The sequence below is a fragment of the Nelumbo nucifera genome, chromosome 1 (assembly GCF_055504915.1).
Source record: "Nelumbo nucifera cultivar China Antique chromosome 1, China Antique-T2T, whole genome shotgun sequence".
NCBI lineage: Eukaryota > Viridiplantae > Streptophyta > Magnoliopsida > Proteales > Nelumbonaceae > Nelumbo > Nelumbo nucifera.
Genome location: NC_142649.1, coordinates 146036447 through 146052087, shown reverse-complemented (window position 1 = coordinate 146052087; position 15641 = coordinate 146036447). Strand labels below are relative to the sequence as shown.

At 37.8% G+C, this 15641-nt stretch overlaps 1 protein-coding gene across 6 annotated transcripts; it reads right to left on the bottom strand.

The window, feature by feature from the left end:
- Positions 1–1471: 1471 nt before the first annotated feature.
- On the bottom strand, positions 1472–14229 carry LOC148803955 (uncharacterized). 6 transcript variants are annotated; one of them, XR_016080340.1, is made up of 7 exons: positions 13796–14229; positions 11199–11575; positions 6020–11125; positions 4053–4160; positions 1957–2136; positions 1794–1856; positions 1472–1682 (listed from the first exon to the last, which is right to left on the bottom strand). XR_016080340.1 is itself a non-coding variant. In XM_088894601.1 (5 exons), the coding sequence occupies exons 1-4, from the start codon at positions 13841–13843 to the stop codon at positions 1828–1830; spliced, it is 315 nt and encodes a 104-aa protein (XP_088750727.1). In that variant the 5' UTR covers positions 13844–14229; the 3' UTR covers positions 1472–1682; positions 1794–1827. The 6 variants fall into 6 exon arrangements, 1 of the variants encoding a protein (XP_088750727.1); XR_016080339.1 differs by having other exon boundaries at positions 6020–11575; XR_016080341.1 differs by lacking the exon at positions 11199–11575 and having other exon boundaries at positions 6020–6077.
- Between the last annotated feature and the right edge of the window lie 1412 nt (positions 14230–15641).

Genomic DNA, 15641 nt, shown 5'->3' with positions numbered 1-15641 from the left:
AACAGTTGTAGATTCCTGATTTAGATCCCTTTGTATAGTTGATAGCATCGAAAAAGGGCATCAAGCATCGCAAGCTAAAATGGGAACTAGAACTCCACCCTCCCGCTACCATGGAAAGGTTCCTCATGGTTGCCCATGAATTCATTAGGGCAGAAGAAGCACTAGGAGTAGAGACCAAAACAGTAGGAAAAAGGAAGTAGGCAGATGAAGAGGCAAGCACGAGTTGAACCAGGCGAAGGAGCATGTCACCTCGTAAAAGTAGATCACCAAGGAGAAGGAGTAGCAGCTTGCCACGTCGAAAAAGTAGATCGCCAAATAGAAGAGCAAGGCGACGACTAGGAACACCACTCGCATAAAGCAAGGTGTTTACACCGTTGAACACTCACAGAAAGGAGATTCTCATGCATATTCAGTCTAATGATTATGTGAAATGGCCTCCAAAGATGCAGGAGGACCCAGTACTAGAAACCCGAACAAGTACTGCCATTTCCACAAGGACTTTGGACACGATAATAAGAACTGTTGGAACTTGAAGAGTGAAATTGAGGACCTCATTATGTGAGGTTACTTGAAACATTTCATTAAGGATGAGTAGACTCAAGAAGTGAAAGCTAATAAGGAAGCACCATAGAGCAGTAGGCAGCAGGAACCACCTGCCAAAAACCAACAAGCACTAGAGAGATAGGTTAGAGGAACTATTAACATGATCACATGGGGCTCGATTATAGCAGGATGCACCTCATCTGCCGGGAGGAATGTAGTATGCAAACTTGAACAGGAAGATAACCGGCCACACTAGGGGTGTTCACGGGTCGGGTTGGGTCGGTTTATTGAAAGGAGATTCTCATGCATATTCAGTCTAATGATTGTGAAATGGCCTCCAAAGATGCAGGAGGACCCAGTACTAGAAACCCGAACAAGTACTGCCATTTCCACAAGGACTTCGGACACGATAATAAGAACTGTTGGAACTTGAAGAGTGAAATTGAGGACCTCATTATGTGAGGTTACTTGAAACATTTCATTAAGGATGAGTAGACTCAAGAAGTGAAAGCTAATAAGGAAGCACCATAGAGCAGTAGGCAGCAGGAACCACCTGCCAAAAACCAACAAGCACTAGAGAGATAGGTTAGAGGAACTATTAACATGATCACATGGGGCTCGATTATAGCAGGATGCACCTCATCTGCCGGGAGGAATGTAGTATGCAAACTTGAACAGGAAGATAACCGGCCACACTAGGGGTGTTCACGGGTCGGGTTGGGTCGGTTTATTGGGATTTTCCCAACCGACCCGACCTGGTCGGGTTAGCTAAGGTGGGAACCAAAATCGACCCACTGATAGGCCAAACCAACCTGGTCGATTTGGGTCGGTTTTGCTCTTGTATAAAGCCAAATAAAATCTGATTTAGTTGATAATTTGAATATTTGATATTCAAGAGTCCAAAATAAATCTAAATTTAATTCAGGTAAAGAATAAAATCAATAAATTCTTCATGTAAAAACAAGTGTCAAGTAAGAAATAAAAACAACCATAAATTGAACATCAATTCAGCCATCTCCTATGATAAAATTTAAATGAAAAGTTAATCACAAAAGTTGTTCATTAATCACTAATCCAAAGTTGCTTGCAAGTTAGAACTTCATGTTTGAAGAAGAAATGCGGCCATGCTAATGACTCAACTATCAAAAAACAAACAAGAAAAGTTTGTTTTAGATTGTCACATTACTTGGAAAATAAAATTGTAAATTGTAAAAAAAATAATTACATTTGTAAAGATTATTAAGTCTTACCAAAACAGTGAAAACACCAATCATCACCACTTAATTACACTTGTTCCGTTGTTCCTGACAGTTCTAAAACAAAGAAACAAATGTTAGTATGTAACCCAAAAAATTATATAAGTTATAAACAATATCATGAAATAAAGTTTATTCACAAGATAACAAATATTACCTAATGCAATTTCTTCATATTTTTCGACTTCATCTATAGCTTCTTGAACATCAATTGGGATTGGTTTGGACCGTAACCAATCTTGGCCACATATAAGAGCCTCCACCATTTTTGGAGATAGTGAACTCCTAAATGGATCAAGTAAACGCCCACTTGTGCTGAATGCCGATTCAGAAGCAACTGTAGAAATTGGCATGGCTAAGACATCTCTTGCTATTTGAGAAAGTATATGATACTTTTGACAATTCATTTTCCACCAAATCAAGATGTCAAATGAATCACTTGGCTTTTCACAACTCTCTAACAAAAATACCTTGCAACTTCAGATTTACTTTCTACACCTTTTTCACTTTCTAAGTGTTTTGCAAATTGAGATGTTAAGAATTTCAATGTTTCATCTTCATTATTATCGAAATCCATCTCATTAGAAGCTTTACTTGAATTTGATGCTTCATGTCCAACATTAAAATTTGAATTGCATTAATGATCATGATAATGGTAATATAAACGATTAAGAGTTTCCTCTACTCTTTGTCATTTCTCTAGCCCTCAAACTGTCATATATTTGAACAAAACAAAATTTCACATATTTTAATTTGTAACAAGGATCCAAAACAATGGCAACATATAACAAGAAATTCAGATTTTCAAGGTTCTCCCAATATTTATCAAACTTCCGTTTCATGCGCTCTGCCATAGAACTCAAGAGACTGTCTCCACTTCTACATAAACAAACCAACCTATTTTGTAATGCCACAAGTTCATGAAAAAATGCATTTGATGTGACATAAAGAGATCCTGAAAACTGCAATATTACATTATAGAAAAGTTTTAGAAACTTCACAAAACATCTGGCATTGTCCCAATCATCATAATTAGGAGGCCTGACATGCTTATTCCCTCTCCCTTTTCCTCTCTTATTCCCACCTCCACTCTCCTCATTTTCATCATCATCATTGCCTTCAAAGTATAAGAAATATCTTGGGTCATCCTCACCTAGCGGTTAAAAGCTCTTTCAAAATTTTCAGCAACCTCCAACATCAAATAGGTAGAATTCCACCTAGTCTCAACATCAAGGCATACAAGATTCTTATTTTCTATTTTTTCCTCCTCAACACACCTTTTAAAAGTTTGAAACCTAGATGGAGATGATCTCACATATCTTACAACCTTTCGGATTTTGAAAATAGACTTATGTAAGTCTTACAATCCTTTTTTCACTATCAAATTCACAATATGAGCAGAACATCTTAAATGCATGAATTCATGTTCTAAGATGGTGCCTTTCCAATCCCTAGTTCTTCTTTTTAAATATCTAATTGCACCATCATTAGAACTTGCATTATCAACAGTAATTGTAAAAATTCCATCAATGCCCCATTCTACCAAGCAATCCTCAATAGTCTTATCGATTGTTTCTCCCTTGTGATTAGGAACTTGACAAAAGTTTAAAATTTTTTTGTTCAAATTCCATTCACTATCAATCCAATGTGCTGTCAAGCACATATAATTTAAAATTTGGATTGATGACCAAGTATCAGTGGTAAGACATATACGTTGATTTTTTAACACTTTTTGCAGTTTCATCTTCTCCTCAAGAAAAAATTTCATGCAATCTCTAGAAACTGTGATACGGGATGAGATTGTAAATTTAGGTTGCAAAGCTTGAGAATATTTTTTAAATCCTTCCCCCTCTACAATCCTAAAAGGTAATTCATCAAGTATAACCATTTTGGCAATCTCCTTTCTAGCTTCCTCAACACTAAAAGTCACTGCTTTTAGTTTACCAGTAGTGAGACCATTTCTCCTCCTTCATTTTTAGGCTCAAAAGATAATATCTTTTGCCTTTTATTAACCCTATAGGGATATTTCATGCATAGCTGTTGCAAATGACTCCACATGTTACTAGTGCCATGATTTTTTGTGTCACATGCATAGTTTTTACCACAATAATTACATGCAGGCCTAGGTTCATCCTTATCCTCCATTTTAGTGAAATGGTCCCAAATTTCTGATTTTAATCTAGAACCTTGCCTTTTGTTTTGCTTAGTGGGCTGTGTCCTAGTAATTTTATGAGGAGCATGAGGATATTTTACCGAATTTGTAGCCTCAGAATCTTGTTGCTTTGAGCCCATTGCTACTGAATCTTCAACTGAATCAACTCCATCAATCCCATGCACATTTTCATTTATTTTAGGATCCATCTGAAAACAAAATATCATTATAAATTTATAATTATTATTGAGTTTCTCAAGTGACATTCCTAATGTAACAACTAACAAATTAAGAAAAAAGCAACTGATTGGTTATAATAAAAAACTATATATGTTATTTTTTTATCTAACATCAATAAAACTGAAATATATAAAATAATAAAAACATGTTTCAGAATATATATAATATATTTTTGAAAATATATATATCTGATATATTTCAGTAAAAATATATAGTTTTTGTGCAAATTATGAAATTACTATATTTCAAATATATATATGAAAAATATATATTCTGAAATATATCAGATATATTAAATATATACTATATTTAAATACTATATATAAATATATATATATATATATATATATATATATATATATATATATATATATATATGTACTATATTACTATATTTCAGTTTTAACTTTTAAATTTTTAATATATTTCTATATTTTAGTTTCAGAATATATTTTCTGGAATATATTTAACAATTAAAGCTGAAATATATAATAATATAAAAATACATAGTATATATATATATATTTCGGAAATACACATATTATTTATAATATTTAAAAGTATATTTTCTGAAAATATATAGCTGATATATTTCAGAATATGTTCTTTTTAGATATAGATTTTTTCAGATAATTAGGTTTTTATGCAAAACCGAAATATCTTTATTTAACAGTTTTAAATATAAAATATATTTAAATTAAAACCAAAATATATATTTAAATAGATTAGTTTTTTCATAAAAACTGAAAACTGAAGTTTTTATTTTTTAAGATATTTTCTGGAAATATATTTAAAACTGAAATATGTATTTTAAAATATATATATACATACAAATAAAATATGTAAACAAAAATATACATACAAATAAAATATATTGGAAATTTGGAATATATATTTTCTGGAAATATATATCACATATATTTCAGAATATATATTTTTTAAATATAATTTTTTTCAGATATTTTGGTTTTTATGTAAAACTGTAATATCTTTATTTAATAATTTTAAATATAAAATATATTTAAATTAAAAGCGAAATATATATTTAAATAGATTAGGTTTTTCATAAAAACTGAAAACTGAAGTTTTTATTTTTTAAGATATTTTCTGGAAATATATTTAAAACTGAAATATGTATTTAATATATATATATAAACAAAAATATACATTCAAATTAAATATATTGGAAATTTGGAATATATATTTTCTGAAAATATATATCTCATATATTTCAGAATATATATTTTTTAGATATAAATTTTTTCAGATATATCGGTTTTTATGTAAAACTGAAATATCTTTATTTAATAGTTTTGAATATAAAATATATTTAAATTAAAACCGAAATATCAAATATATATTTAAATAGATTAGGTTTTCCATAAAAACTGAAAACTGAAATTTTTAGTTTTTAAGATATTTTCTGGAAATATATTTAAAACTGAAATATGTATTTTAAATATATATATATATATATATATATATATATATATATATAAACAAAAATATACATACAAATAAAATATATTGGAAATTTGGAAAATATATTTTCTGAAAATATATATCTCATATATTTCAGAATATATATTTTTTAGATATAAAATTTTTCAGATATTTCGGTTTTTATATAAAATATATTTAAATTAAAACCGAAATATATACTTAAAATTTTAAATAGATTAGGTTTTTCATACAAAACCGAAGTTTTTTGAGCAAATATATCGTCATTAACTAGATTTTTTTCAAAGCTTAAACTTAAACAAAACACAAATAAAATATATCAACTTGTAACATGCATTAAATTAAAAAAAAATAAATAAATACTAACCTTTGAATGACTGAAATTGAGACTTTGAGTCTTTGAGAATGAGACTTGAGCAGTTGAGCTTGAGGGGGGCGGACCAACCAAGTTAGAGAGTAGAAGATTTTAAGAGAAGGAAAAAGTGGTCATTAAAATAAAAAATCAGAAACCTTCTAAATTCTAAATTTCTAATCTAGGTAAAAAACTAAAAAAGGGCACCTAATTGAATTCTAATTGTAATTGCCTAATGGGCCTTCTAGAGTTCTAGTTCTAGTAGAAATCTAAAAGTAGAGGACTAGTAGGAATTAGAAAACTACTCAAACTAGGAAGTAGGAACTACCAAACTAGTAGAATACTAGTTCGGTTCGGGTCGGGTCGGTTTCGGTTTTCACGCAAGAAAACCGAAACCGACCCGAGATTTCAGTTTATGTATGTGCCCAACCCGAAACCGACCGGTACGGATGCAAACCCGGACGACTCAGGTTGGGTCGGTTTGGTCGGGTTGGGCATTCTTATGAACAGCCCTAAGCCACACAAACGCCCCCGAACAAAAGAAGTCATTTATTTCACTGAAGGTGACATACAAGGAATCCAATACCCTCACGGCAACGCTTTGATGGTAAAATTGCTCATCAATGATTTCAAGGTAAAAAGGATTTTGGTAGATTCAGGTAGTTTAGCTGACATCTTGTTCGCCGAAGCCTTCAAAAGAATGGAGCTGAGTAAAACTAACCTGTAGCCCGCTGATATACTACTGGTAGGATTCAACGGGGAAGTAGTTCGCCCGATTGGCAAGATCAGGCTATCGATTGAAGCAGGCTCCCCCCCCCCCCCCTACACACAGAGCTCGCCTAGAACATGATTTTCTAGTAGTAGCAGCTTCATCGCCTTACAATGTGATCTTGGGAGACCAATTCTACATGCATTGCGAGCTGTGGTATCCACCTTCCACCTAGCATTGAAATTTCCATTGGACATAGGGGTGGGAGTGCTACGATCAGCTAGAGTCTCAGAAATGCTACGTAGCCTCGCTGAAACCAAAGTAAAATGATAGTTGACCTTGACTTGTATCCTCCACTAGAAAATACTGAAAAAAAAGCTCGCCCGATCGGGGATACAGTAGCAGTGCAAGTCTCCAAAACTGACCCTGAGAAAGTACTACGGATAGGAGCCCACCTGAAAGATCCTCTACGATCTGAATTGGTAAGCTTTTTATTAAAAAATCTAGATGTTTTCACTTAGTCAGCTGCTGAATTGCCTGGCATAGACCCCAATCTAATAACTTATAATCTTAATGTGAACCCTACAGTCAGAATAGTCTAGCAAAGAAAGAGAAACCTTGCACCAGAAAGGTGGAACGTAGTAAATGAAGAAGTGGGGAAGTTGCTAGCTACGAACTTCATAGAGGAACTCCAGTACCCAAGCTGGGTGGCAAACCTAATCTTAGTGAAAAAAGCAAATGACAAGTGGCGGATGTGTATAGATTTTATGGACCTAAACCATGCCTGCCCAAAAGACAGCTTCCCCTTACCCACCATAGATCGCTTGGTAGACGCAACCTCAGAATTCGAATTGCTCGGCTTTATGGATGCTTATTCAGGCTACAATCAGATCTTGATGGACCCTAAATATCGAGAAAAGACTGCATTTACCACTGTGATAGGCCTGTATTGTTACAAGGTTATACCATTCGGTTTAAAAAATGCTAGAGCGACCTACCAGCGATTAGTGAATTTTGTTTTCTTAAATTTAATTGGCAATAAAATTGAGTGCTATGTTGATGACATGGTTGTAAAAGCTCTATTTTCAAAAGAATTAGTTTTTGATTTAAATCTTGTATTTGAAATTTTGCGAAAACACAACCTAAAGTTAAACCCAAACAAGTGTGCTTTCGGTGTGACCTCAGGAAAGTTCCTGGGCTACATCGTTAGCTAGCGAGGCATAGAGGCTAACCTGGAAAAAATCCAAGCGATCTTAGACATGAGACCACACAGGACGGTTAAGGAGACTAAAAAATTAATAGGACGAATAGCGGCCTTGAACCGGTTTATGTCCAAATTGGCTGGGAGGTGTCTTCCTTTCTTCAAAGCCGTGAAAAAGAACTAGGCCTTTGAATGGACCGAGGAATGCCAACTCGCCTTCAACGAACTAAAGTAATACCTTCGCTTGCCCCCTCTAGTGACCACGCTGTAGGTGGGAAATGAGCTCAAACTCTTCATCTCTGCAAGTGATGAAGTGGTAAGCTCAGTCCTTGTTAGAGAGGTAAACAAAACACAAGTGCCAGCATACTATTTTAGCAAAGTACTCTATGCCACCAAAGTAAGGTATCCAAACATTGAGAAGCTTGCCTTCACCTTGTTATTAGCCGCCCGAAAGCTGAGACCCTACTTCCAGGAGCACTCCATAGTGATGCTAACAGATCAGCCGTTGAAGCAAGTTCTCCTGAAACCCGAGATCTCAAGAAGACTCACCAAATGGGCAATCGAGCTCAATGAATATGATATCTGGTTTGATCTGTGCATAGAAATTAAAGTGCAAGTCCTAGTAGATTTCATTACTGAGTGTACCTTCAACTCACTGTCGCTCGAACAGATGGTGCTAGCAACAGAAGCTTTATCCAGCGCGGTGCCCCCACCTCGCAGGATAGCAAGCTGGGAGGAGGAGCCTTGGATACTTCACATAGATGGCTCATCTCATCGGGGCGGAAGTGGAGCTGGGTTAATACTATATGGACCTTGCGGAATAAATCTAGAATACGCGCTCTGGTTTCTACTCCGAGCATCAAACAACAAAGCTGAATATGAGGCCCTGCTAGGAGGATTGGCATTAGCAAAGGAAATAGGAGCTAAACACATAGTCATATAAAACGACTCTCAGCTCCTCGAGACTCCTCCATGACGGCATATCTCACCAAAGTTAGAGGACTCCTACCACTTTTTGAATCATGGTATCTCCAACAAGTTCCGAGATCGGAAAACACTGAGGCTGATGCCCTCTCCAAATTAGCGAGCATGATTGACTCGACAAAACAAACCATCTATATAGAAGAATTACCACGACCTTAGATAGAAAAGGCAAGAGAGGAGGTCGCCCACATCACTACCGCCAAGCCGAATTAGATTGATCCACTCTACGATTACCTGAAACACAGCACGCTACCAACAGAAAGAAATGCAGCTTGGCGAATAGAGCGACAGGCAGCCCACTACGTGATAGTAGGCGAGCTGCTCTACAGGAGATCCTTCATGATGCCCTCCTTACAATGCCTAAGACGAGCTGAGGCAAACCAAGTTCTACGCGAGATCCATGAAGGCCTCTGTGGAAGGCACCTAGGGAGCAGGGCCCTCACCTAGAAAGCCTTGTGACAAGGATACTACTGGCCCACCATGAAAGCAGATGCAGCCGAGCTGGTCCAGTAGTGCGATAAGTGCCAACGACATGCGAATGTCCTACATCAACCCGCTGCTGACCTAAGATACTTGATCAGCCCATGGCCATTTGCGCAATGGGGCATAAATCTACTAGGGCCCTTCTCACTGACCAAGGGACAGGAAAAGTTTTTGGTGGTAGTTGTGGATTATTTCACTAAGTGGGTGGAGGCAGAACCCTTAGTGACAATAACAGCTCGCAGCGTCCAAAATTTTTTCTGGCGAAGTGTAGTGTGCAGGTTTGGCCTACCAAGAGTATTAATCTTTGACAACGAAAAATAGTTTGAAGACATTAAGTTTCAAGATTGGCCTACCAAGTGTAGTGCATCCCCAAGCTAATGGGCAAGCCGAGGTCACCAATAGAGCAATACTACGAGGACTCAAGGCTTGGTTATCTTGGGCCAAAGGATTGTGGGTGGACGAGCTACCCAACGTACTATGGGGCTACATGACCACTGCCAAAAAAAAAAACAACTGGTGAAACACCCTTCAACCTAACTTATGGAACCGAAGCTGTGATGCCAATAGAAATAGAAATTCCAACCTTGCGATCTGAAGTATACGCTAAAAAATCAAATGAAGAAGAACTGCGAGCTAACCTTGACCTACTAGAAGAAACTAGAGAACTTGCTCACATTCGGATTGAAGCATGTCAACAGTGTGTTGCACAATACTATAATGCTAAAGTTAGGAAACGTAATTTTAGGGCTGACGACCTAGTACTCAAGAAAATCACAGTGCCTGAGCCCGGAGTAGGGAAACTTGGTCCGAATTGGGAAGGACCTTATAGAGTCTAAAATTTTTGGCGGGAATGCCTATGAACTTGAGATACTTGATGGCAAAAAGATTTCTTGGACATGGAACATAGACAATCTACACTGATACTATGCCTGAAATAAGGATTTAAATAGCTTGCTAGTACCAGAAATCAGCTCAACCAGCAATAGGTAACAGGCGAGCTTGAAACAATACAACACAACTAAGTCACACAGAAAAAACAAGAACGATGGAAGAAACAAACTCCTTTACTAAAGAAAGAAAAAGGGGGAGAACCAGAACCCCCCCCCCCACTCATAAGTTCGGACAATACGGGGCACACAGGGCCCGGGATCTTGACAGGAGCATAAAAGCCCCCAGAAAAGCTGAGAAAAAACACCAATAGACCACCATAGATTCCTCGACCGAGCTAAGAGACAAACTACTCTTCACCACTAGGATCATCCTGAGCCTCCTCGCCATCTCCCCTATCAAACCCCTCTTCATCGTCTTCCTCTTCATCCGACGAGGTCAGCGGCTCCTGGTCCACCTGTGTGATGAGCTTGAGTGGCACTTTCTGAGAAGTAACAGAGTTGACGTCGAGGTCGGAAAAAGGAGACCTAAGATAATGGTGGCACAACTTAAAACCCCTCTTCATTAAAGGAATACCGTCCACTGCTTGCTGGTTCTTGTACGCAGGGGATTTCTGGTAAGAAGCAACCGCCTCCGCCCTAGCTTGTTCAGGCCTCGAGCACTCCTTTTGGGAACACCTCATCCTCATCTCTGATAGCTCACACTACAAACGCTAACGCTCTACACGCTCCCCTTCCAAGTCCATCCTGAGCTTCTACACTTCAACATTAAGAAAACCTACGCTAATCTGCAAACTAGCTCGCTCCTTTTGGCTGGAGTAGGCACAATCTAGTAAGGCCTGGCCATAAGAGTTCTCCTATAAAAGAAAAGACTGGAGTTAGGCACTAAGGGGGGGGGGGGGAGAAGAGAAGGATGAAGGGGGAAAGCACCTGGATAATGCATTGGGTCATCCGAGCTCCGGCCTCTGCAAGATCCATCTCGAAGATTTGCTACATATCTGCTGGAAGAAGATTGCCCTTGCCAATCTGAAGCGCTACCCAGGCATCGCTCAACCGATCAATTACCTTTACATCAGGAATATTGGGAACAAAAGGAGGGACGTTGGAAAGGTGGGGACCTACCTCTTGCATAGGATCAGAAGAATCTTGCTCAATAAACATTGGATCCCCCTCTCCTTCCAGGTCGACAATAGGAGTCCCCAAAGAAGAATTTCCATCCCTCGACAGCCTGTGCTCAACTCGACGCTTCCTCCGGGAGGACCTCCACTTAGCACCAACAAACATCATCGAAGCTAAGCTCTCCATACCTGGAAAAAGCAAAAGGGTATCAGTTACCAAATCAAAAGGAAGAAATGAATAGACAAGAGACCTGAACTGAATGTGCAATAAGTGGCCAGACATCCAACCCACCACTTGCACGAGCATCGACTCAGACAGAAAATCCTTGATTTTAACACGTTTTTGAACAAGCTGCTGAACGGCAGCCCACAGCTTGTCATCCTTGCACTCAGAAACATTTTGAGGACTGCTATACCAGGCAGTACTACAGCCCCAACCACCTGCCTTTTAAAGAAGAAAGAAGCGATGCCTCCAATTCCTAACCTTATTTGGGAAGTTGAAAATTTTCTTCCCACTGCGAAAGGGGAGATAGAAACAGAAGGGACCTGAAACCTGCTTCATGTGCACCAAAGCCGAGAAGGCCTCAATACTCAGGGGAAAGCCGCGATGATGGAACAAACTGATTAACCCAATTAGCGTCCTAACCCTGTTAGGAGTGAGCTGACCCAAGGATACCCAGTAACACATTAGAACTGCGATGATGAAGGGATGAAGGGAAAAATGAAGGCCAGCCGCCAAAGACTCTTCGTAGACACATAAACCCTCCGGGCCATGCTCCCAAGGATAACGACTAGGACCGGGCATGATCCACTGGTACTCATCTACGACCTCATACCTTTGGCACAGTTCTACCACCTCGTCCCCTAACAACTTGGTTCCCCCAAATGAAGTCGTCGCAGCCTCAACCTCCGCCTGTCTGCCCACCATAGCCCCATCATAGAAAACCTTGAAAGACTCTTCATCTGAGGAGTTAGACTCTTCTCTGACCCACTACAACGAACCCTATTCTCAGTGGAACTGTGAGACATGTCGAGGATAAAGTACTCACCAGGAGAATGCTAGGAAGGACTCAGAACGAGAGCCGCCGAACTTGGCAAAGGAAGAAAAAATAGCTCGCCAACGAAAAACAGAGCTCGCCTCAGCAGGAAACTTCGAATTCTCACCACACACCTATCCTCAGAAAAAGCCAAAGAACAATGACAAGGTGGGGACCTCGAAGGCCCTATATTTAAAGCTTTTGGAAATAAAAGTCAATGGCCCAGATTGAAGCTACATGACAAGAGCACATCTCCCACGATCAAGTGGTGCCTGCGCCTGATAGGCTACTGACAACTGCCAGCAGACGTGCGCGCCAATTGCGATAGTTTGAAAAAATGGTGTGCATTTTCAAAATTTAAAAAAGCCTGCCATCCTCATTATTCACGCCAAAACAAATGAACTGAACTCATTGAGCTGAACCAAACCGGTTCAAAAGGTGAAACAAACCTAAGAGTGAAACAAAATTGCCCTAGGAATTTCTACTCTCTTCATCTACTAAATAGTTTCTCGAGAGTGGGGGGCAATTGATGAGGGGCATTTTGGTCAACCTAATTGATGGTGGACACATGGATGTTATCAACAACATAGCGTCTCACTCAGCAAGATAGCTCGCCAGATTAACACGTGGCAGCTAACATCAGGTACACGGCCAAGCTAGAGTAAACTCATCCCACATTGTCAAGCATAGCAGAGCAGCTCGCTAAAGTAACACGTGGCAGTTAATATCTAGTACACGGCCGAGCTAGGATGAGATCAATCCGTCAACAACCCTAGCTCGCCCAAAACAGTCCCAAAGGCAACGCCCGCGTAAGCGCTGTAACCACAACATAGAGAGTAGTCCATCGAGTTGACCGCCTCAAGACCAATAGGTGACCTGTAACCACCATATGGATCTAGCAATCAACTGACTAGTACACCCCAGAATTTAGGAAACAACTCCGTACAAGGCTTAGAGATGTTACCCAATAGCACCTGAACCTGCGGCTATAAAAAGACCCCGGACCACTTCAAAAAATATGTGGTCCTAACTCCTAAATGAGTTAAATTCAGTTCTAGATGTGACCGGCATTCTATATTCCTCTTTTTTGAAGTTAAGTTTCTCAATAATTGATTCAAACCAAACAATATCTAGAACCAACAATATGTCATCTTGTTCTCTGCTTGAACAAGTCTCCTAGTTACTTAGTTGCATCTTCCTCATTTTGGAACTTGGACGGCGAGCATCCACTAAGTTGTTCAAGTTGGGGGAGTTTTTAACAGTTAAAAAGAAGGAGATTTCAGCTTAGTAAAGAAGAAGAAGATGGGTAGATACTCCATTTCTGCCATAGGGTAGAAGAAGAAAAAGAAATAAGAAAGAAATAGATGCATACCTGTGCTCCGAACCCTTGCAAATCAAACCTGAAGAAAGCTCTTGGCATGCTGTCTTGATGGAGAGAGATAGAGGGAAAGAAAGATAAGAAAACATTTTATGGAAGCTCTCAACGGTGTTGTTTTTGCAGATGGAAGATGACATTGGGAGTGGAAGAGAAACATGCGTGAAAGACAAGAGTGAAAGGCAAAATCGTGAAGGTTTATATGATTAGAAGGAAAGAGATGGAAGAGCTTGGAGTGAGGAAGCAGACAAGAAGTATAGACATGTATTGTGACATGCAATGAACATTTTCATTGCATAAATAAAGCACGAGCATGTGGGTCTACACAGCCAATTTGGAGAGCATGAGAGGAAAATTATTTGAGAAAGGTGAGAGATGGAGAGGAGGGAAATCTACTGCCATCGAAAAGCCACTGGTTAAAAAATTGAGAGTAAAACTAAGTTTGAGTGTAAATGGGGAAAGCTGATAGATACAAGAAAGAAAGCCAAGCTTGAGTGTAAACGGGAAGGATGAGAGATACAAGAAAGTTAGTTTATTTATCCACGTGTCATTCATGAAGAAAAAGGCTGCCCGAATGGTGACTGAAGCTGAACTTAGGACAACAGGGGGTTGATTTCCTTTACATGTGCACATGCAATAAATATCTCATTTTTTCTTTTTATGTAGACTACCAATTTGGAGAGCTTGGGAGGAAAATTATTTGAGAAAGGTGAGAGACGGTGAGGAGGGAAATCTATTGCCATCGAAAAGCCACTAATTCGAAAAGTGAGAGTAAAACTGAGCCTGAGTGTAAATGGGGAAAGATGATAGATACAAGAAAGAAAGCCGAGATTGAGCGAAAATGGGAAGGATGAGAGATACAAGGAAGTTACTTTATTTATCCACGTGTCATTCATGAAGAAAAGGTTGCTTGAATGGTCTGACAGTTCGAACCGAACGGATGACCCATTCTGACAAAAAAAAATAAAATTATCCAAACCGTTGAACGGTTCAAAGGGTTTGACTGCCCGAGTCAACGGTTTGCTGACCAAATCAATGGTTTGGGGACAATAACGGTTCTGGGGCAGAACAAAACCGCTCACCTGATCGGTTCCCGGTTTTTCGATCCGATCATCTGGTCCGATCCAGTTTTGAAAATCATGCTCAAGATAATATAATATAATATAATATATAAGATATATATAATATAAGATGCTATTTCATTCAATAAATAATCATAATTTACCTAAGTGGTTATATTTAAGGCTGATTTTAATAATCGTTTTTTGATTTCTTAAAAATTGGTCGATTAAACACCAAAATAGTCAACGATACACAAGGTAACACATGGAAATCTACAGAGTTTCCATTTGGAAAAAGGGGAGACCACCCCTTTCCTTTTAATATATATATAGATATATAATATAGGGGTATAAATTGATCGAATTAGAATCAAATCATGTAATATCTTAATTTGAATTTGATTAGAAAATTTGATATCCGTATTCGATTCGATATCCGACAGATGGATATTGAAAATTAATATTTGAATTCAAATTCAATTAAATATTTAAATATTCGAATTACTTCGAATTTGACCAATTAATTATTTTAGGTAATTAATAAATATATAAAACAAATGTTTTGTTTAAATAAAGTATATAAATATATACATGATTTATATAATTTAATTATCATATATATATATAAATTATATAAAACATTTAAGTATTTCATATATTATATAAGAATTAAATAATTGATTGAATTCAGATATTTATTGAATCGAATCAGGTCATATCTGAATTCTATCCAATTAGCTATTCGATATGAATAAGATATCTGAATTTGACTGATTAGATAT

Coding starts and splice junctions, on each gene's coding strand:
- LOC148803955 (XM_088894601.1), bottom strand. CDS start 13,843: ATGCCAAGAGCTTTCTTCAGGTTTGATTTGCAAGGGTTCGGAGCACAG. Junction 6,078..13,795: donor TGCAAGGGTTCGGAGCACAG/GTATGCATCTAT, acceptor GCCCCCCTCAAG/CTCAACTGCTCAAGTCTCAT. Junction 2,137..6,019: donor TCAATTTCAGTCATTCAAAG/GTTAGTATTTAT, acceptor CAATTTCTACAG/TTGCTTCTGAATCGGCATTC.